This window comes from Poecile atricapillus, chromosome 8, assembly GCF_030490865.1.
Source record: "Poecile atricapillus isolate bPoeAtr1 chromosome 8, bPoeAtr1.hap1, whole genome shotgun sequence".
In the NCBI taxonomy this organism is placed as follows: domain Eukaryota; kingdom Metazoa; phylum Chordata; class Aves; order Passeriformes; family Paridae; genus Poecile; species Poecile atricapillus.
In genome coordinates this window covers 17,897,556-17,917,679 of record NC_081256.1, presented here as the reverse complement: position 1 = coordinate 17,917,679, position 20,124 = coordinate 17,897,556, and the positions used below count along the sequence as shown (strand labels likewise).

The window sequence follows — 20,124 nt, the reverse complement described above, 5'->3', positions numbered from 1 at the left end:
TTTTTTAGTTGAACTTCTGTTGGATGCAAAGCAAGAGTGGAATAGTACAGCCCTGAAGTTCTGCTATCTGGGAATTGAGGCTCAGAGTAAAATCCTGTCACAGGACATGGAGCAGAGTGTGGTATTCTCACACAGAGAAAGTGCACCCCAGCCTCTTTTTCTTCCTGTGCAACAGCAGAAGTGCCAACAACCTGTGTAAGATGCTCCCACCCTCCCCAGCTGGCAGCTGTTGCACTGCAAAGAACAAAGCAATAAGGAAAATTGTGGTGTCATTAATGAAATGATTAAATTGGCATCTGGGGACGTCAGCATGAAGAACAAGGCTCTCACATCCTCATCCCTGCCACCCCCATGGTCCTGCCCCTCAGCCCTGTCCCATGCCAGACCTGGGAGATGCTTATTTGCAAATAAATTCATGTGAAAGTGCTGCAGGTCCTGTGATGAGTTTCCTTCTCTATCCTGCATCTCTATTTGCTGCCATGCTTGTGTTTCATTGGGATGTTGCTGTAGCTGATTTGGGTTTCTTTATGACTGGAGGTTTTGATCTTGACTTGGAGAGTGAGTCACTACATGGCAAATGGGATCCCATCCCAGAGATGTCATTTCCTCACCCGGTGTTCTTTGTAAATGAGGTTTTGCAGAGCTTGAGCAGCTGTTTTTCCTTCCAGCTGAAAGCCTCTTCCCAGGCTCATTTAAAGACATGAATTGGGTGCTGAGAGCTGTGCATAGGCAGGGAATTAATATCTACCATGGCCCAGTGGGAGATGTAACAAGTCCTGGCAATCAATCCTGGGAGGCCTGGGGGCCACCATAAATCAACCTGCAAGTGCCAAGTGGCTCTGAACCAAGGGGAGGGGAGAGAGGCCATCCCTGTGCTAATGCAGTTACGTATTTTTGATAATTCAAAAAGGAGACTTGGAAAGTAACAAATAAAGCCATGAAGTGACTTCTTGGTGCCTGATAAAGTGCCCTAGACCCATGCTCCATTTAAATGCATTTTGGAGATGGACTTGCTGTAGATGAGGTGGTCCCAAGCTCAGCATGTGTTGGCCAGGATGTTTTCAGCAGGCAAAATGCTCCTTTTAGGTGTCCCCTGGCTTGGCTCTGCTGCTGAGGAAGGGCAGGGCTGCTCGAGTCCCTCCTGCCCACCGAGTGTGCCACAGCTTTGTCACAGAGCAGATTTCAGCCAGGATGAGGGATTTCCATCACAGCTTGCTTGCTGCTTCTGGGGCTGGCAGAGCACTCTGCTGCAGCCCTGGGACCTGCTGTGGGCCACCTCTCATCCTCCCCAAGCCTGGCTTTTGCAGGTTAAGGAAAATGTGGTGGTAGCTCTGCCCTTAGTGTGGGACTGGGGCCCATAAGACACCCCCTTCTTCTTGCAGCTCCATCTGTCATCTCCAGGTACAAAATGCCATCTCCATTAGTGGTTGCAATCCCAGTGTTGTCTCTGCCACCTCTGATGACCCTGCATGGTGCCATGGAGCAGCATCAAACAGGAGCCAGAAGAGGTGGAGACAGGAAAACAATGTGCTATTAGCAAAACTCTGGCCAACACACACATCCACAGCTTGGGGTGAAATAATCTTATCCTTTTTTGATCTTGGGTTATTCATTCTGACCTCAGTAGATAAACATGGTCCCCAGCCTCGTGTTGGATAGAGGGCACAGAGTTGGAACTGTGCAGATTCTTGTCAGGATGCCTTGGCCTGCAGCCAGCCCTCATCCAATTCCATCACTGCCCAGGGGGCACGGCCAAGGCAGCACCCCCGGGTAACTCGGCCTAATGGCAAAAGACCAGGGCTCCCGCCAGGTGAAAAAGCACTTCAAGTCTGTGCCGGCCCTGATTAGTAAAACTATGGTTGCCATGGAGTCTGAATACCTGCTCAAAGAGTGCCTGCCTTCCCTGTCTGCTCAGCAGACCCAGGGGACACAAGCTGTGGAGCAGAGGCCAATTTTGCTGCTCCTTAGAAACCTGATTGCTTTTATCCCAGTGAATATTGAAATTATAATTTTTTAAATTTTTCTTTTTTTCCTTCTTTCCGCCTCGTTTGGGGTAGAGGAGAAACATCCCTCTCCAGCTGTTCCTCAGATGAGCTGTGGGGCTCTAAGTGCAGCTGCAGGGAGAAACATCAGGCTGCCAGTAGGGCACCAGCCCTGCATCCCATAGGAACATGGCTAGCTGTCCCAGGAGAACAGAGACTCCGTGCTGCTCCTTTACCAGATGCCTGCACTCTGGAAAAGGTGCTGACCAGTTTATGACCAGCTCAGAAAAGGGGATTTGGAGATCTAGAAACAACTGCCACTATTGTGAGAGGTTAAGATGTCACCTGCTTAGGTTGTGTGAGAGGAGAAGGCAAAAATGCTGAGGTGGGATTTTTGGGAATGGCTACAGCTGTTACACAATGAAAAGGCCTCTGGAGAGTTAGTGAGTAGAAATGCACAGGAGAGTGATGGCTAAAAATTATTACAGGAGGGTGTCCCACACAGACAAGAGTGGGTGAGTGGGCTCTGATGGGTAAAGCACAGCAGGGCTGATTTGGAAAGACCACCCCACTGACCTGTCTGTGCAAAATTATCCAGATCTGAGCCTGTTTGGTGCCCTGTGGGTCTGTGTGGCCCTTCCTGGCCTTGAGGTCTAAAAAAAAGTATCCTCCTGCTCTCTGAAATGCATCCTCTAGGCTTGCCATCTCCAAGTGACCAAAAAGGGGCAACTTTGAGTAGGCAGCTCCCAGCAGAGAGAGAAGCCCTTTTTACATCCCCATTGCCAAAAGATTTGCTTACTCTCCAAGGGGAGAGGGTTCATTCCTCATGACCCTGTTCTGTCTTTGCTGGCCATCCCTGCTCTGGAAAATGTGCTGCAGCAATACCCTGAGAAGGAGCTGCTCATGTCCTTCCTTCTGTGGCAGCAGAACACAACCTGGCGGCTTTTGCCTGCTGCAGGATAGCACAGAGGGGACAAGGGACTGTCTGTGCCTCAGTTTCCCTCTTGGATGCAGTGTCACTCTGTGGCTTGGTGGCTTTTCATGTTCACAACCAGAGGGTGTCGATTAAATTTGCAGAGTGCAGGAAGAAACGGGGACAGAGCACACACAGCTCTGTGCTGGGCTGCCCTGCAATTACTGTGTGATGCCCTCTTGAAAGGAGCCAGAAGTGGATGCAGGAGGTTATTAGGGCTGTGCCTTTCGAGCTTTGAAACTGAGGTTTGCTTTCTCTTTTGGCTTCTTAATTCTCCTGGCACAGCTGCAGAGCTGGGCCTTGATGGGCTGTAACCCACTGGTGTGGGGAGCCAGCTGCCAGTGGGGACAGCCTCTGCACTGGCTGGCCCTGGGGGAGGGATGGGTGGGCAGCAGGGAGCAGGGGGAAGACTGGAACTGGGGTTACAAAGGGAGCCTCGTGGGTACCCTTGCTTGTCTTCTTCAGCTTAACCCAGAGGTGCTCTGACCATGGAGAGGGCTGGGCTGTGGCTGACAGACCATGAGGGGGAGCAGATTTTGGTGGGCTGTCCTCCCTGCTACCTCCCCAGGCAGGGTTAATATAATCAAATACCTGATAAGAGGAACAGGCTGAAGGATCATGCTCCCATGTGCAGTTTACCCTCTTTGAGCAGTAGGGGAGCAGTAGAGGAAGAGGGGTTGTCACCTCCTGGTAATTTTGTTTATCAGAAAATTGAAACAGAGAATGGATCATTTTAAAGGACTCTTAGATTTGTGAGGACTTAGAGGTAGGATACAGGGACAAAGAGATCAAAGAGAAAGAAATGATATGCAGTCAGTCCCTGAGAGCTACCATGACTTCCCAGAGATGACAGCAGGTGGGGTGGGAGCAGCTATTAAGGCCCCAGTTATGTAGGATGCTCCAACAGGCTGATGTGAATGATGAGGGAAATGGGGAAGCAAAGGGAGAAGGATCCCATGTCCCATGGCTCTGGTGTCCCAGAAAAACTGTAACAAATGGGGCAGAGAGGCCTGCTTCCATCTGGAATTCTGGATCTCACAGCTCAGTGGGGATGGAGGGACTTGTGCTTCATTTCGGAGTGAAACGAGCTTTGTCTTGTCCTTGCTCCTTGCAAACCATCCTTCCTACATGCCTGTTGTCCTCATGAAGGAAAGGAGGCTTTAGGGAAACAGATGTTGAAGCTTGTCAAGAGCTCAGCAACATCTCCACTGCTTGGTTCCAATCCAAGCAGCCTCCAAACACCCCAGTCCCTGAAGACATCCCCTCATCCTCCTGAGAGTGCAGGACACATGAGCCATGGGGGTTCCTGCAGGGACAAGGACAGAGATGCAGAGCTCAGGGGCTCTCCAAGGACTGCCTTGAGACAGAGCTCAGACAGAGATGAGGAACAAGATGGTTGAAGGCATTGTGTCTGTGGGCAGGGAAGATGAGGAGATGGCTGTGTAAGAATGCACAGAGCTCAGGGAGCACCTGGGACTGTGCTCATCAGGCAGTCAGAAAACACAGGGAGACAGATGAGGAATGGAAAGGAGTGAGATTTCCCGGAAAGCTTCTTTCCATGTTGCAATCGCGAAGTGGGCTCCTGCTGAGGCTCCTTGTGCCTCTGCACTGGCACAGATCTGTTCCCTGCCTCAGGCATTCCCCAGGGAAAACAGCCTGTGCACAGTCTGGAGACAGGGAAAGAAATCCCTGCCTCACCACTTACTGTTTGTAGCTCTGCCACCCAGGGGGTATGACCTGCAACGTGCCAGTTCCCTGGCATTGTCACCCATCCTGGCATCTGCTAAAACAGCCCTGCTGAGCCCTTGCCAGCATCATCCGGCTGCTGTCCCTGTGTCCTGTCCCAGCTGTCACCAGCACTATGCCATAACCCCATTTTACTGTGTATCCATCCCCGGAGGGGATGAAGTTTCATTTCCTCACTTCCATAGGAGCAGGCGGCAACTCTTCTCCTTCTCCCTCCCAGTTTCAGACACTGTTTCCAGCTTGTTGATTTCTCCCCTTGAGTAATGTCTTGTTTACACTCATTTACCCTCCAGGCCTTTGGCTTCAGCAGTTTCCTCTTGGGGAAAAGATGGTTTTCTGAGGAAAGTCAAGGCTCAGGGCAGCCACAGACCTTTCCTGGCCTTGGCACGTTTGCTCTGCCAGCTCTCCCCTGCTTGATGCCTTTTTGCTGCAGGGAGCAGAGGTAGGGTCAGGTCAGGGCTACCAAGACAGCCCAGGGCTTTGCTGGTCTTGTCCTGTCATCCCTCACCTGCTCTGGAATTTCTTTGAGCAAAATCAACAAGAAGCAAGTGGTTCTGCTCCATCTGCTACGTGCTCTGGCATCAGGGGGAGGATTGGGCCATGCAGGACCCCAGGGGATGTGTCCTGGTGCTGGAGGCCACCAGATCCAGGTAGCTCCTCACATCCTGGCCACAAGCACGAGGCTCGGCAGAGCAGTGAGCTGTGCTGGGGCTCAGCCCTCGTGGGAGGGGGGCCGTGGGGCTGGCAGCAGGTCTCTCCTGGCTGGTCTCTCCAGGTTTCTGCCCCAAGATCCCTGTACTGCCTGCTTGAATTCAGCCCTGCTGGGGCTCTTTCAGCTCAGCCTCTGTGCAGGGTGGGATGGTGCTGGAACAAGCAGAAGGAGGTAAGTCCCGGGATGCCAGAGCCCTTCAAGGGGTCATCCCTGGGTGGGACCTGTCCACCTGCTCCCTACCACCCCCGGAGGGGGTGAAGGGACCGGCGCGTGTCCCTGTGCCCAGGGGTGCCTCCCCGTCCCGAGGGGTGGCAATGCCCACGGGTGTCGCACCGGCGGAACGATGCTGCCGACCCCGCATCCCCCGGCCCTTCCTCCCTACCTGCGGGGCTGGGGCGGGATGCAGACCCGGAGCCCCCAGCCCGCAGCCCTTGGCCGCCGCAGGGGGAGCAGGAGCCCGTGGGATTCTCCGGCTCCGGGCGGGTCTCGGACCGGTCCAGCACCTGGCGGAGAGAGGAGCCGCGGGCACAGCGGGGACACGGAGCCTTGACACGCGTCCGTGGGGCTCAGGAACCGTGAGTGGCTCTGTGTGCGCGCGGGTCTGATCGGCGGCAAAGCAGGAGCGTTCCCTGGCACGGGATGTCAGCGGAGGAAGGACGGGAGCGCGGACAGACAGACAGACAGACAGACAGACACACACACACACACACACACACACAGCGGGCACGGGGAGGGAGCCGAGCCGGACGCCGAACACGGGGCGATGCTGCGAGCGCAGCAACTTCCACGCACCCAAGTGTGAAGGGAGCCGGCTGGGGCCAGCCGCTTCCCGGGGCAGTGATTCGGGCGGCCCGGGGATTGCACATCTGGAACTGGGAGACCTCAGGAAGCAGCCGGATCCCTCTGCATTTCCCCGAGCTGAGCCCGGACAAGCGGGTGCTGCAGAGGCTCCCGGGCCGGCCGGTGCCAGGATCGATGCTTTACTCGGCACCGAGACCACGCAAATGACAAATGCCGACGTTGCGAAGGCTGCCGGAGGGGCAGGAGACGCCTGTGCCGCCCTCCCCTGGGACTCTCAGAGTCAATGGAGTTTATTACCTTAACGTTATTTCCTCTCTCTGAAGGACAGCTTTTTGGAGGTGCTGCTTTGCAGATAAGGAGGCAGCCCCTGGCAGGGGCAGGGTCTCGGCACCGCGATTTGTTTGGCCAGCGGTGGGAAGAGAAGCCCCTGGCACAGCCCCCCAGCCTCTCAGCTGACAGCGGACAAGCGGGAGAAGGTGGAGAAGGGCAGGCGGCTTCTCCGAGCTGAGCTCCGAGGGGAAAGCAGCGGCAGGATTTCATTTGTCTGCCTCTTAAGGCAGTGAAGTCTCCATCCCCTCCCACGCTCCCTCCCCAGCCCTGACCCTGTCCGGCGCAGGGGTGGTGGGACTTCAGCCTTCATCTGGAGTTTCCCAACAAGCCGTAAGTCCTTATCATGTTAGAAAATCAATTTTCCCTCTGGCTGTTTTATTGGTTGCCCTGCCAGCCGTTCTACATATCCGGTAGAACTGCGTACAGGAGAGATTTTTGGGGCTAGCTTTTTGGGGCTGGCTTTTTGGGGCTGTATCCTGCTCTGCTTACAGAGCAGGAAAAGAAGACAGCCCTGCTGACATTCCCTGATGGGGCAAAGGGGTTAAGGTGGACTGGGGAGTTGCCAGGGTTGTTTGCAGAAGGGAAATGGGGTAAAAAGCACTTGGAAAGCCTGAGGGAGTTTAGGTGGAGGTTTTGTGTGGTTTCCCAAGGGAACGGCTGTGTCTGGGCAGGATGGGTGCGAGAGTGCAGAGCCCTGGTGAGCAGCAGAATCCCGGCACCCTGACACCAATGGGGAGAGGGAGAGTGGGAGCAGGGGGAGCAGAGAAGTTGGGAAAGCATCCTGCAAACCTCTCCATCTCTCCACAGTCATGAATCCCTATGTCAACTGCTCCAGTTCCGAGTTCCCCCTGCCCCAGCAAGACTTCTCTGTGGAGCCCATCAGCCCTGATCTCAGCAACAGGACTCACCCAGAGACCTTGTTCGACCCTAAGGATGCCAACCTGACAGAGGAGCAGCTGCGGGATAAGTACCTGGGACCTCGACGGTCCAACTTCTTTGTCCCAGTGTGTGTCATATACCTGCTGATCTTCTTGGTGGGGGCTGTAGGCAACACACTCACCTGCATCGTCATCCTCCGGCACCGGTTCATGAGAACACCCACCAACTACTACCTGTTCAGTCTGGCCGTGTCTGACCTGCTGGTGCTGCTGCTGGGGATGCCACTGGAGCTGTACGACATGTGGAGCAACTACCCCTTCCTGCTGGGGGCCAGCGGCTGCTATTTCAAGACGCTGCTGTTCGAGGCCGTCTGCTTCGCTTCCATCCTCAATGTCACAGCCCTGAGTGTGGAGCGCTACATCGCTGTGGTGCACCCGCTCAAAGCCAAGTACGTGGTGACCAGGAACCATGCCAAGAGGGTCATTGTCACCATCTGGGTCTTGTCAGTCGTCTGCTCCATCCCCAATACCAGCCTCCATGGGCTGCAGCCTCTCTACGTGCCGGGACGGGGGTGGGTGCCCGATTCAGAGATCTGCACCCTGGTGAAACCACGCTTGACCTACAATCTCATCATACAGGTCACCACCATTGTCTTCTTCTTCCTGCCCATGGGGACCATCAGTGTCCTCTACCTTCTTATTGGCCTGCAGCTCAAGAAAGAAAAGATGCTGGAAGCCTTGGGAGCCAAGACCGGCAGCAGCCGCAGCTGCCACAACACCCAGGGACAGAAGAAAGTCAAGAGGAGGCAGGTCACAAAGATGCTGTGTGAGTCGGTGCTGGGGATGGCAGAGGCAGGGAGTATCTCCCAAGGCTGTGTTGGGAGGGTGCTGGGGGAAACTGAGTCATGGACAGTCCAGAGCACCGAGGCTGCGTCATACCAGAGGAAGGCTGTGGGTCTGGCTTGCAGGGTGTTGGGGCAAAGGTAGATCTGCTGATTCCAGTCCAGCAGTAAGGATTGTTTGTGCCAGCTCCCTCCAAGCCATACACCCCTCCTTGAGGGAAGTGCAAGGTGAGAAAGAGAAAGGAGGTGGTTTGGGATGGGGGAACCCACTCCCCATCCCTCCACCCAGACTTCAAATGCTGGTGGCAGTGGTGGGATTTCCCAGAAGGGCAGCACTTCTGCCCAGCCCCACAGTCTCTGTGACTCTTAACGGGGCAATGACCGAAGGCTGGACTGAAACATCCTCTTTCCCACTGCTCTTCACTCTTGCTCCCCTCCCCAGCATGGTTCCAGAGCCTCTGGCCCCCTTCCCAGGACTGGGAGCTGGCTGCCCTTGGGTAGCTGCCTGTCCCCGGCACGCTGACCTGCACACGCTCCCAGTCCCGTGATGGCACGGCGGTGGCAGATTGCCCAGCCCTGTCCAACAGCAGGGCGAGGGCTGCTTCCCCACCACCTCCCAGACAAGTGGTAACTCTGCTGTCCAAGGCACTTGGGCTGGGCAAAAAGGGGGACCTGTCCCCACATGCCACAGAGTTGCATTGTGGCATGGGTATGGCAGAGGACCCCAGGACTACCTGTACATATGCATACAGGTATGTACACCCTTCTCTTTCCATCAGCAGAGCTGGCTTATAAAACAACAACAAAAAAAGATCAAAACCAGAGCACAAGGAAAGGTCTCAAACAGCTTGTGCTCCTTGGACTTTGCTGGTGATGGTGGCAGGTTTATGGAGGCTGGATGCCAATAGGGGAGTGAGTCCCCCAGCTGTGCTGCCTGGCTGTGACAGGGCCAGCTGCCTGCCAATGAGTGGTGAAGTGCAGCACAGAAGGGCCTGAAGTAGCACCAGCAGGAGATGGAGGGAGGAGATCCTGTCCAGACCTCCAGCCCTGCCATGACAAGTCCAGAAGGCACTGAGGGGACCTTTACCCTCTCCTTTTTCCTCTCTCTCGTGCTTCTTTGCTATGGCCAAAGATGGGCCCAAAGAAAATGGGGCAGTGCTTGGCCATGGACTGGAGAACTCTGTGGGGTTGATAATCCCCATCCCCTCAGTAACACCATGTTCTTGTCTCCTCACAGTCGTGCTGGTGGTGGTGTTTGGGATCTGCTGGGCTCCCTTCCACACCGACCGCCTCGTCTGGAGTTTTGTCTCCACCTGGACCAGCAACATGCTCCACATGTTCCAGTACGTCCACATCATCTCAGGTATCTTCTTCTACCTGAGCTCGGCTGCCAACCCCATCCTCTACAACCTGATGTCCACCCGCTTCCGGGAGATGTTCAAGGAGGTGATGTGCCGCCCCGGCCACCGCCCGCCGTGGGCACAGAAGTACTCGCCCAGCGTCACCCGAACCACCACCCGCAGCACCGAGTGCGAGCCCGTGCCCGGCACCAGCGGGCTGCCCCTCTCTGACGCCGAGGAGTTGGAGCTGGAGGACATGGAGAGGGGCCAGGCCACCACCCACACAATGTCCCTCTGCTGAAGAGAGGATAGGGAAGGACTCTGGGACCAGCTTTCCTGGCCACCAGCATCCATCTGACTGTGGCACTTATCCTGTGGTGGGGAGCGGGGCAGGAGTGATGGAGGGATCCCAGCCTCTCTGTGCTGTCCCACTGGGATGGAAAGGCTGGTTGTATCAGCAGCACTGCTCCAGACACATGGTGGCAGTGGCCTTGCTGTGCCCTGGATGCAGCACCAGGCCTGGCCAAGGCCAGGGCATCCCTTGTGGTGTGGGGACAGCTGACTTCTATGACAGGGATATGTCAGCAATCCCTAAAAATATTCCATCCCTCCTGGCCCAGTGGGGTGAACCCGCAGATACTGGAGCTGGGGGCTTAGGCATCCCAGGCTGCTTTGGGACACAGGGATGGATGGGTGCTCCCAGAAGTGTTTGCAGCTGGGCTGAGACCCAGGAGGGTGTGAGAGGTTTGCATGGGACTGTGGAAAAATCCCATGGGGAAAACATGGTCTGTGGGTGAAGGTCTCCCTTGAGACCTCTTCAGGGCTGTCTGGCACAAATGTGACCCTGATTTTCTGGCATGTCTCTTCAGTGGTGGCAGCTGGTGCCTGGCTGCAGGGTGCTGGTACAGCTCCTTGCTCCCAACCTTTCTCATGCCCTGCATTCCCAGCCCTCTGACGGCAAGAGAAGGAGCACGGCTGGTCCCTCCAGAGCTGGAGTCCATGGGAGGAAAATATGGGACAAAGGGATTGCCAAGCTGTCTGTAATACCAAGGCAGAGCTCCATGACTGTCTGTGTCACATGAATATGCTCCTCTCTCCTCTCTCTGACCACCATGTGGTGGGTGCCAATCTCTTCTTCCTCTGTCCGCCGTGATCACCTGAACCTGTGGGGAATGTGGGGAGCCCTCCTCCATCCCTGCCCTGCATGGGCTGAGCCTCATTGAGAATTAAAAAAAGCCACTGGCCTGATTTGTGTCCTGCTTGTGTCCCCCATCTCTGCTCCCAGCATGGGACTGAAGGCAGGCCACGCTCCTGGGTGGGTGATGGATGGGCCACGTGCCAGGTTGATGGACACCAGGGGTGTTTCACCAGATCTCCGTGGGGGCTCTGCTGCTGTGGTGGGTGTGCAGGTCCAGGGACACTGAGGGCACAGCAGGGAGGGCACAAGCAGGATGCCTGCACCCTTCCTGGTCTCTCTGGGGCTGGGGCCTTTGCAGAGGGACAGTTGCCTCTGGAGCCGTGGCCATCAGTCCTTCCCTAGACACATGGCTTGGAAAATGTCACGAAAATGCCAGGGAGCGTGGGCTGGCTGGTCATGCTCTCCCAGGCTGGAAGGACCCATCGATTTCCTGTCTCAGATCAATGCTGCTGACTTCCCTGTGTACACCAGGTCCGGCAGGATGAAATATTGAGGATCTGAAATGGGAGCTGAGGGACCGCCCAAGCAGTTTGAGCTCTTGTTTTGCACTACTTACTCAATGCAGTTCCCTCACGGCCAGCTCTGGAGGCTCCCCTGGCTCAGCATCACATGGCTGTGCCTCTGGTCAGTGTGGGCTAGCCTGGGGCTTGCTTGAGCAGAAATACTGGATGAGAAAGCCCCAGGCAGAGCAGTGACAGCTGCTGCTCTGCTTCCAGCCCCTCCTAAGCACATTCCATGGGACCACAGCCAGGCCAGGGACCAAGAAGAGGCAGGGTTTGGGGCATGCACACTCCCTCCTGTCCCCATCTACCCAATTCTTAGTTCAGAGGGAGTGCAGCTGGCTTCCTCTGCTCCCCATCCCACAGCCATGGGCAAAGCCATTCCTTGGCCCTTGAGGGGTCCTGCTGGGTGAGGGTGGGCATTGGGCTGCAGTAACTTTGTGTTTCAGGGTCCTGCTGACTGCTTGCAGCCTCTCTCTGGAGGATGTCAGTGTGGCTGAGATCCGTCTATTTTGTCTTCTCTCCCTCTCCTGTCAGTGATGGTCCTGGCAGGGGACAGCACCCTGGCAGCCATGTAGGGCCCCTTGTTGCTGCTGTGTGGGTGGATGTGACTGATGCCTCCTTGATGGCCATTACTGCCCCATCTCACTTCACCCAGCTGCTTCCTCAGCCACAAATCTCCAGGGAATGGCTTTTTAATAGGCAGTCGATAGTATTTATAGTATTTATAATGTAGTGACAGACACCCATGTGGAGCTTTGGGGTCCCTTGTGCTGCACATCGGGCAAACTTGTCCAGCTGCTCCTGAACAGCCAGGCTGTGCAGGGATACAGCTGTGGCTGCTGCGGCTCAAGCACCGTGGTCAGTGTCAGAGTGTGTGTTCCCAGGGTTTTTTTATAGGATCCTCGGTTGCAGCATGGCTGGGATGGAGTCCAGAGCAGCCAGAAAGGTGAGGCACTGGCTTTGCCTTTATCCAGCCTTGCATTCCCAGCTGCCCAGACATCTCCTGACCTGGGACTCCCCATCCTCCTTGATGATCCCAAATTCTCCTCTCTGAGATGCTCGAGGGGAATATGCAGCTCAAGCCCTGATATATTGGGTGATGATGCTGGGGTTGCCCCACCACCCACTCCATATGCACAGCTGGGCCAGGATCACCCTGGAAAGCATCCCAAAAGCTTGGTAGAGATGTAGCTGCAGCACAGCTGGTGGCAGCTCCTGGGTGGAGATGTATGGGCAAACTTTCCCCAACTTGTGGAACAGAACAGAAGTGGAGACTTCCTGGGTACCACATGCCAGCTGGGCTCCTGAGAGATGCTGGGATCAAAGGCTTCTGGGCAAGTCCTTTAATCCTATAATTAATAGTAAAATCTGCATGAAACCTAATAAAAAAGGAACTGATCTCCTCAGGGAGAATGGTTTCATGAAGAGCATTTTACACATCTCCATCACTGGGAAGGCAGTAGTTGATGACTTCTTCCTGCCTCAGGCTCATTGCAGCCCCCAGGAAGGGAATTTTACAGAGCTGTTTACTCCAAGAACATGATGATCCCCACTGCCCTAAGCCCTCAGGATCAGCCTGGTCCCTGCCACCCTCCCAGTATACATTAGAGGAATTATTCCTGCCAGGGAGGTGGTATAGAAGCAAAGGCCCTTGTGGGATGGGGAAATGCAGAAGGCAAGGATGGGCAAGTTGTTCCCACTGCTCCCACCCATGTAAGTGGCCCAGGGAATGGCTGGTGCTTCAGCATGGTTGGGCAGAAGGAGCACTCCAAAACACTGCCTAGGAGTCAAATAAATATTTCAGAGCCCAAGGGACCCCAGATGGGTCAGAGTAGAGGTAAATTGAGGGACCAGGAGATGCAGGGAATGTGTGGAAGCTGTTGCTCCGTGTCTTTCCTCAGAGCTGGGAGAAGCATCTCTCTGTCCCTGCAATATGGAGCACGTGGTCAGGTTGGGCTCCATGCCACCATCTCCTCTCCAAACACTTTGTTTCCAAAGAGCTGTTCTTAAAACTTGTCCATCTGTCCTCTAGACGTACAGCAGCTTCTGTCCAGCTGCCAGCTCCTGCATAATCACCTGCTCCTGGCTGCAGGAGAGCCTTCCTGCTCCCCTGTGCCTGCTCAGCTCCTGGAACTGTTTGCCCCCCAGTTGCTGCATGCCCTGAGTGACACAGTATCTCCAGAGCTTCCAGTGAAAAGATTTATCACCATAGCTTTGGGGATTAAAAAGCAATCCATCTATGAGGCTGCCCCAGCCTTGTAAGGCTTTTTTTTTTGTGCTGTGATTGTTTGCAACAAGCATGGGGTGGGTTTTTTTTCCTTTACAGAGCCAAACTCAAGTTTTACAGCAATTGCCTTGTATATTTGTAGCCATGATAAATGGCTCCAGAGTGTGCCAGCAGATTTTTTTGCTGCCCCTTTTCAAGAGAAGATGGTTTCAAGGGAAGGGTTGTTTTTCCCTTCCTTCACACAGCCATGGGATGGGGAAAAGGCATACAGTGTGAATTTGGCAAAGCCCTTGTAAGCCTTGTGAGCAGTCCCTGCCTAGGGCTGGGCAGGGAGGGAGGTTTGGGCTGCAGCACAGCAGCCTTTCCCACCAAGATCCCAGCCTTTGTTAGGGGAGGGGGAAAGCAGGAAAATGTAGATGTCAGAAAACTGTGCTGGGTTTGAGCTTAGGTTGCTTTTCAAATCATATTTCATTTATTCCCCTTACCCCAGGCTAGTGGTGGTGGTGAAAAGCCAACACATAGTGCCTACAGATGATGATGGGCAGCACGAAATAAGCAGGGAGGCAGACAGCAAGAAATCACAGAATCATGGAATAGTTCAGGGTGGACAGGACCTCTGAATGTTTTCTAGCCCAACCCCTAGTGTATATGTGTAGAATTTGATTTTGCTCCTCAGGGATGCCTCTGGGCTCAGTTTTTAGGCCCATACCAGAGGCAGTCCATCTTCCTGCCTCAACGGCTTCCCCAAGAGCCAGGATTCTCACAGCAATCAGCTTCCAGGCAGCCACGCAGTGCAGGGAGGCTGGGAAGAGGCAGCGTGGGAAGCAGAGCCCAGCCATGGGACTGGATGGAGGAGCTCAGGTGCAGCTCTGGATGCTCAGGCTGAGTCAGCAGTGGTGCACTGTGACTGTCACCTGCACTAGGGACAGTCTCCTCTATGTCACAGCAAACCCAACATCCCTGGAGGGATGAGGCCATGTGCAGGGAAGTGATGGGGTCCTTGTACCCTGCCTCTCCCCACCTTAAGCACATGGGGAGGGAAAACACTAGAGCTAGGGGGACAAAGGGCATCTCTAAGTGAAGGACTGCGTGTTGTTCTGAAACCCCACTGTCCTGTGAGGGTGAGGGGAAGGCCAGAGGTGCAATGCACACTGCCCTTCCCCACAGCCTAGCAGGGACAGCCCATTAAAGCCACGGGGAACCTTCTCAGGCATCAGCTGGGGCAGGGTTAAAACCCCACAACAATGGGTTAGAAAAGGAAGACTGGTCAGCCCACACCTTCTCCTGTAGCAACTGTGTGGTTACTAAAGACAGCAGAATTTATGTCAGAGAAGCCTGTGTGATGCTTAATTTTGTTCATGGGGACACTTTGGTTAAGAAATGAAAGTGAGGAAAGATAATTAGCACTGCAGTAAGTGGATTGAAGTTGGCTGGATGACTGAGCTCTGAGGCAAGTGGGGACTGCTAACAACTGGCTGCAATTGCTGGCAGGATGGGGGGGCTTGGGCTCAGAGCCCTGAGACTGACCTGGAGGACAACAGTCTGCAAAGAGCTTTCCTACAGCCCCACAAGCTGTGCTTAGGGTCCCCAGCACACATGTCCCAGGGTCTGCCCTGTTCCCCTGGGTGGGATGTGGTGGATGAGGGGGCACCAACCCTCCAGGTCTCGTTGGGGTGGAGCAAAGTCCAGCATGAAGAGGAAGGCTGGGAGCCCAGATTGGAAAAAGCTAACTTTTATCTAGTGTTATATATATTTAGGAGCAGTGAAACTGATCCCTGACCAGTCCTTATTCTCCTTGACCACGGTCCTAAGGACAATGGTGTAGTACCTCAAGGGGAAATGCTTCCCTATGAACCATGTGCTTTTCTATAAGGTCAGCTCCTCTTCAAAATGGTTTTGAGGGTACTTGCTTCTGCTAAAGATTTCTCTGTGTTACAGCCAGGAAGGGAACAACAGCCCTTGCTCCTCCACTCCACCATGCCCAGATGGCATTTCCCCCTCCCTCCTGGCAGCGGGCAGTGCTTGGGCTGAATCTCTCCAAAATAAGTTTGAATGAAAACAAGTAAAGCCCAAGGATGGACCCAGGCTCAGGGCTAGACTCCAGCTGTCTCTGCTGCTACATTATTGCAGTGGCAGACTTTAATTATGTGGGTTTATCACTCTTTGTGCTTATCATGGCAGCCAGGGCGAGTTTGTCTTCTCAGTTCAGGACTATTTAATGTGGCACATTGGAGAAAGCTGTCTGAGAGGATTCAGAGGCCAAACTCATCTTTCTTATCTTTTCTGGGCGGGTGGAGTGACTGTGTCGCATTAATGACCATCTCACATTAACAATGCAGAAACTGAGCAAGAGACATCCCCTCCTGCCAGCCCCCAGCTCACATCAGGCACAGGATGGTTCCAGCTGGCCCTGGGGCTACAAGCCAGGTCAAAAGCTGTGTATTTCACACAGGAATCAGCCTGGGGCTGCCAGGACGGGAGTTCCCAGCAGGTATTTGGCAGAGACTGATGGACAGGTTCTCCAAGACCCTCTCCATGCCCTGGCAGGGCAGGCTGTGCCTCAGGGGCAAGAGCTGCCAACAGGCAGCAGAAAATGGAGACATAGACATAGATGTGTTTTTCCTCAGTTCTTGAGACTGGCCTCTTCCAGGACAGTTGATAAAAACTCCTTGCTGCCTGACACTTGCTTGCACCAGCTTGCAAAGAAGCTCAGCAGCACTGCCCTCTTTCAGTCCCAAGCAGGGAATGTTCCTCGGAAGGAGGAATCCCTGAGGGGCTTCCATTTGTCCTCTAGCATGGCAGCAGCCTCAGCACACACAGGGCTGTTCCCCCCCCAGACAGACCTCACTGTGGCAGGCACCTGCCTTTCAGTGTCCTGCTTGTAGGAAGAAGCGAGAGCCCTGAGCCCATTTCTCCCTTCCTGGCATTTCCCACTACCCCCATGACTGCATCCCATCCCATCCCATCCCATCCCATCCCATCCCATCCCATCCCATCCCATCCCATCCCATCCCATCCCATCCCATCCCATCCCACCCCCCCTCCTTGGCCATCTCTGGCACAAAGCACTCCCTCCCCTCACACCATCCCCTCCAGCACTTGGCTTGTTTAATTCCTTTTAATTTCTCATCCCTTGCTCAAAACAGCTGGGACCAATTTGCTGCTGCTGTCACCAGAAAGAAATCAAGTTAATGACAAGAAAGACATTATAATTTAGGAGACACATCAAGCCTCACTGCTGTATTAATAAAGAATGGGGAGGATATTGCTGCTCTGCTCTTCTCTCCCACACCTACAGCCCCAAGCCATCCTGGGAGCCTGTCAGCAATGCCAGGCTCAAGCTGACTTTTTGCATCGGGGTTTGCAAGGTCTTCGCTCCTCTGGTGTTTTCCAGTGATTTCTGCTCTGGCTAAAGGAAGATCCAGATCTCTCTACAGCTCTTCACTTCTCCAAACTTATTCTGGCGTCAACTCCAAACCTCTCTGCCGGTGCTGATTTAAACAACCGCCTTGCACAGATGGAAAAGCAAATGGTTTAAGCTGGGTTTCGTTCCTCTTTTTCTGCGGCAATCCCGACTGACAGGCGGTGAGTCCATCTGGCAGGAACCTGAAACACAGCAGCAAGTGCTGTGCTCAAGCATCATCTGCAAGATGAGGGCTGGGTGAGGACTCCTTCAGGCCCTTCCCGTGGAAGAGGGGAGATGCATTTCTACTGATTCAGTTAAGGATGGTTGAATTAGATATACAGCAGCAAAAAGCTCAAAGAAAGAAAACACAGTAAGTGGTAATGATTGGACTGAAAAGCACCCATTTGCACCCAGTGGGGTGGGGTGGCTGTGACAGCAGAAGCATTTAAAGGTTATTCTTCCTAGAATTTTTTGCCTCTGTGCTGATTGTCTCTGTGCAGACATAGCTGGGATATATAACAGTTTAACCCTATTCCAAAAGCCAGTGGTTGCAGTAGGAAAACACCTACCCTTGGAGCTGAGATTGGTCTGATGGGCTGTGAGTGTTTCCTCAGTTGCTGGGAGGAATTCTCTGTGTCTCGCTGTTCCTCCCAGCTCCTGGCCTGCTTCCTTGCCCTAGAAGTTTAGCATCTCCCCAGCCCAACAGCTACAGAGCTGAAAAGGTCATTTGGCTGACATTGGTGCAATTTTATTCTGCAGGCATGTGTTGAGAGAGGCTGGGGTCAGCAGTGAGGCACCCTCCACATTGTCCATGGTTTCCTCCCCAGACCTCCTAGAAATAGGTTTCTATTCTAGAAATAGAAATCCCTGTCTGTGTTAGAAGTGGGAACAACTCTTGGTCCCCCACATTTAGCCAGTCTGCAGCATCTTTTCAATTGTCCTAGCCTCTTTTTGTCCAAGGCTTTGGCAGGAGATGGTTGGTGAGACCAAGCTCTGTGTTAAGAGCACTGCTTCATGGCCCAGGGCAGCCCTGGACAGAAACTGCCTTTCTCCTCTCTGCACAGTCCCCACAGTGTGATGGGACCAAAGAAAACCCATTAAAATAGAGAAATCTGGCACTATTGTGGCTGGAAGTGTTTGGACTTTCCCTTAAATTTCCCCTTTTTCTTCTGGACCTTTCTCCCAGTGAGATCTCCTTTTGCAAACAGGTTTGCTCCCTCCCAGGCTGTGGCTCATCCACTGGGAATCTTTTATCACCTTCAAAGTCTGGGTGATGCTGACCCTGCAGCAGGAATCACTTTGTGTGGAGGAGCTCTGTTTCCCTGGAGTGATGCCTGGAGCCAGGGTGAGGGTGCAAGATGAGCCCCAGCAAGGCGGCAGGACCAGTTCAGGCGCTCCTCAGCCCAAAGGCACAGGATGATGCCACCTGCACCAATTTCAGCAAGTTTAGGCTGGAAACTGAGGTTTCCAGTCCGCAGGGTGCAGGGTTTGGCACCCACAGTGGTGATGATTCATTCTGCTCCTGAAAAAGGGTGCAGAGCAAGCACTGCTCCACAGCACAGCCCCCAACCTCTGCCCATCGCTGCATGGGCACATCCCAAAGCCTCAGAGCAAGGGAGTATGGAGACACAGCAATGTGTTCCCTTACCCTCACAGCATCCTCAGGAAATGTTTCTTTCCTAATGACCCACCAAACCCTTACTGAGGCTGTTATACTCACATATGTACCAACATAGGTGTGTATTCTCAGTCTCAGAAAGGCTTTTCTAGGGGAAATGCAGCAGCTCACCCAGTCAGGGCTGCGTTACCTGGGAATGTGGGACACTGGGACCACCAGTGCTCCTCCCTTGGCTCAGTGCTCCCCTTCACATATATCCAAAGCACCAGAGGCACCTTCTTCTTCATCCCTGGGGCTGTAAGAAAGCATCTTCCCTTCTCTTTCTTTCCAGACTTTTTTTTTTTTTTAAAGACTCTGTAAAGAAATATACTTAAAGAGATTCATTTTCAAGCCATGAATCAAATGTTTGGGAGAATTGCAACCTCACGAAGATAAATCAAGATACAAACAGTGCTCAGAGGTTATTCACCCCACTGAGAATAACTGTAAAATCCACACATTTTCCAATCGGCAGTGTACCCAGGGAGCCCGCCCTGCCAGACAAGGCATAAGGTGCCAACTACTTGTAAATTATATTCATGGACCTTTTATTGGGCAGATGCTGCATTATTGGACTATGGCACAGGGCAGAGAAAGTAATGAAGGCAAACGGTGCAGAGCCACCAGAAAAACAAATCAAATAAGGGTTTGACAGCATGATCTGTACTTGGATTTGCTCAGAGAAAATTGCAAGTGCTTTTGGTTTTCTTGCTGGACATCAGGAAGGGCTGTGTGGGCTCCCCTTACCCTTGGGCAGGGGTTGTTGACATACTTTTGAAAGCTTAGGTGGAAATTTTGCCTCTGGTGTCTTTTTAGGCCATGCCTGCTCTGTCCCTGAAGTGGCTGCAGGTGGGGTAACCCCATGTGCCATAGCTGGAGGGGCAACGCCTCAGACCTGGGGAGGTGGAAAAGAACTCAGCAGAGGATGGTCTTGAAAAGGGTTGCTCTCCCTGTGATGTTGCAGGTCCTTCCTTCCTCCATCTTCTATAAATGGCCCTTAAGCATCTCCCCATCCATGGGACATGGGATTCCTGCCATGTGCTGGGCTCTGAGGTCCCTGCAGGAGGGAGGCAGTGCAGCCTCCATCCTTCACTGGGTGAGACCCCCCTCGGGAAGTGCGCAGTAGCCACCGGCACACCACGCTCTGAGGGCTCACTCTGCTTCTCCCAGCTAGCAAATCGGCCTCTCCAGCCTGGAGCAGAGCTCACTCAGCTCACTTTAATGTGCTTAATCCCAGGCAATGTGCAGGCTCTGCCCTGCGCTCCACATCATGTGCATAATAAATATGCTAAAGCAGACAGCTAATTATCAGGAATGTAGAGCCCGGCAGGAGGTGGGCAGACCTTCTCGTGCCTTTGCCATGGCTTGTTATAAAAGGGTTGTGCTGCTCAGATTCATCTGCCTGATCCTGTGGCTGACAACATCCTAGGGCTGTGCTGGGGGCAGCACTGATGCTCAGAGCCCAGACTCTCCTCCCACTGCCATGGCCAGGGGGGCTTCCCTGGGGTAGGGGCTGTGCCCTCCTCCAT

At 53.8% G+C, this 20,124-nt stretch overlaps 1 protein-coding gene across 1 annotated transcript; it reads left to right on the top strand.

The window, feature by feature from the left end:
- Positions 1-6,146: 6,146 nt before the first annotated feature.
- Positions 6,147-10,812, top strand: NMUR1 (neuromedin U receptor 1). The gene is made up of 3 exons (XM_058843528.1): positions 6,147-6,874; positions 7,352-8,248; positions 9,502-10,812. Exons 2-3 carry the CDS (start codon positions 7,354-7,356, stop codon positions 9,903-9,905), a joined length of 1,299 nt encoding a protein of 432 aa, XP_058699511.1. The 5' UTR covers positions 6,147-6,874; positions 7,352-7,353; the 3' UTR covers positions 9,906-10,812.
- The last annotated feature ends 9,312 nt before the right edge of the window (positions 10,813-20,124 follow it).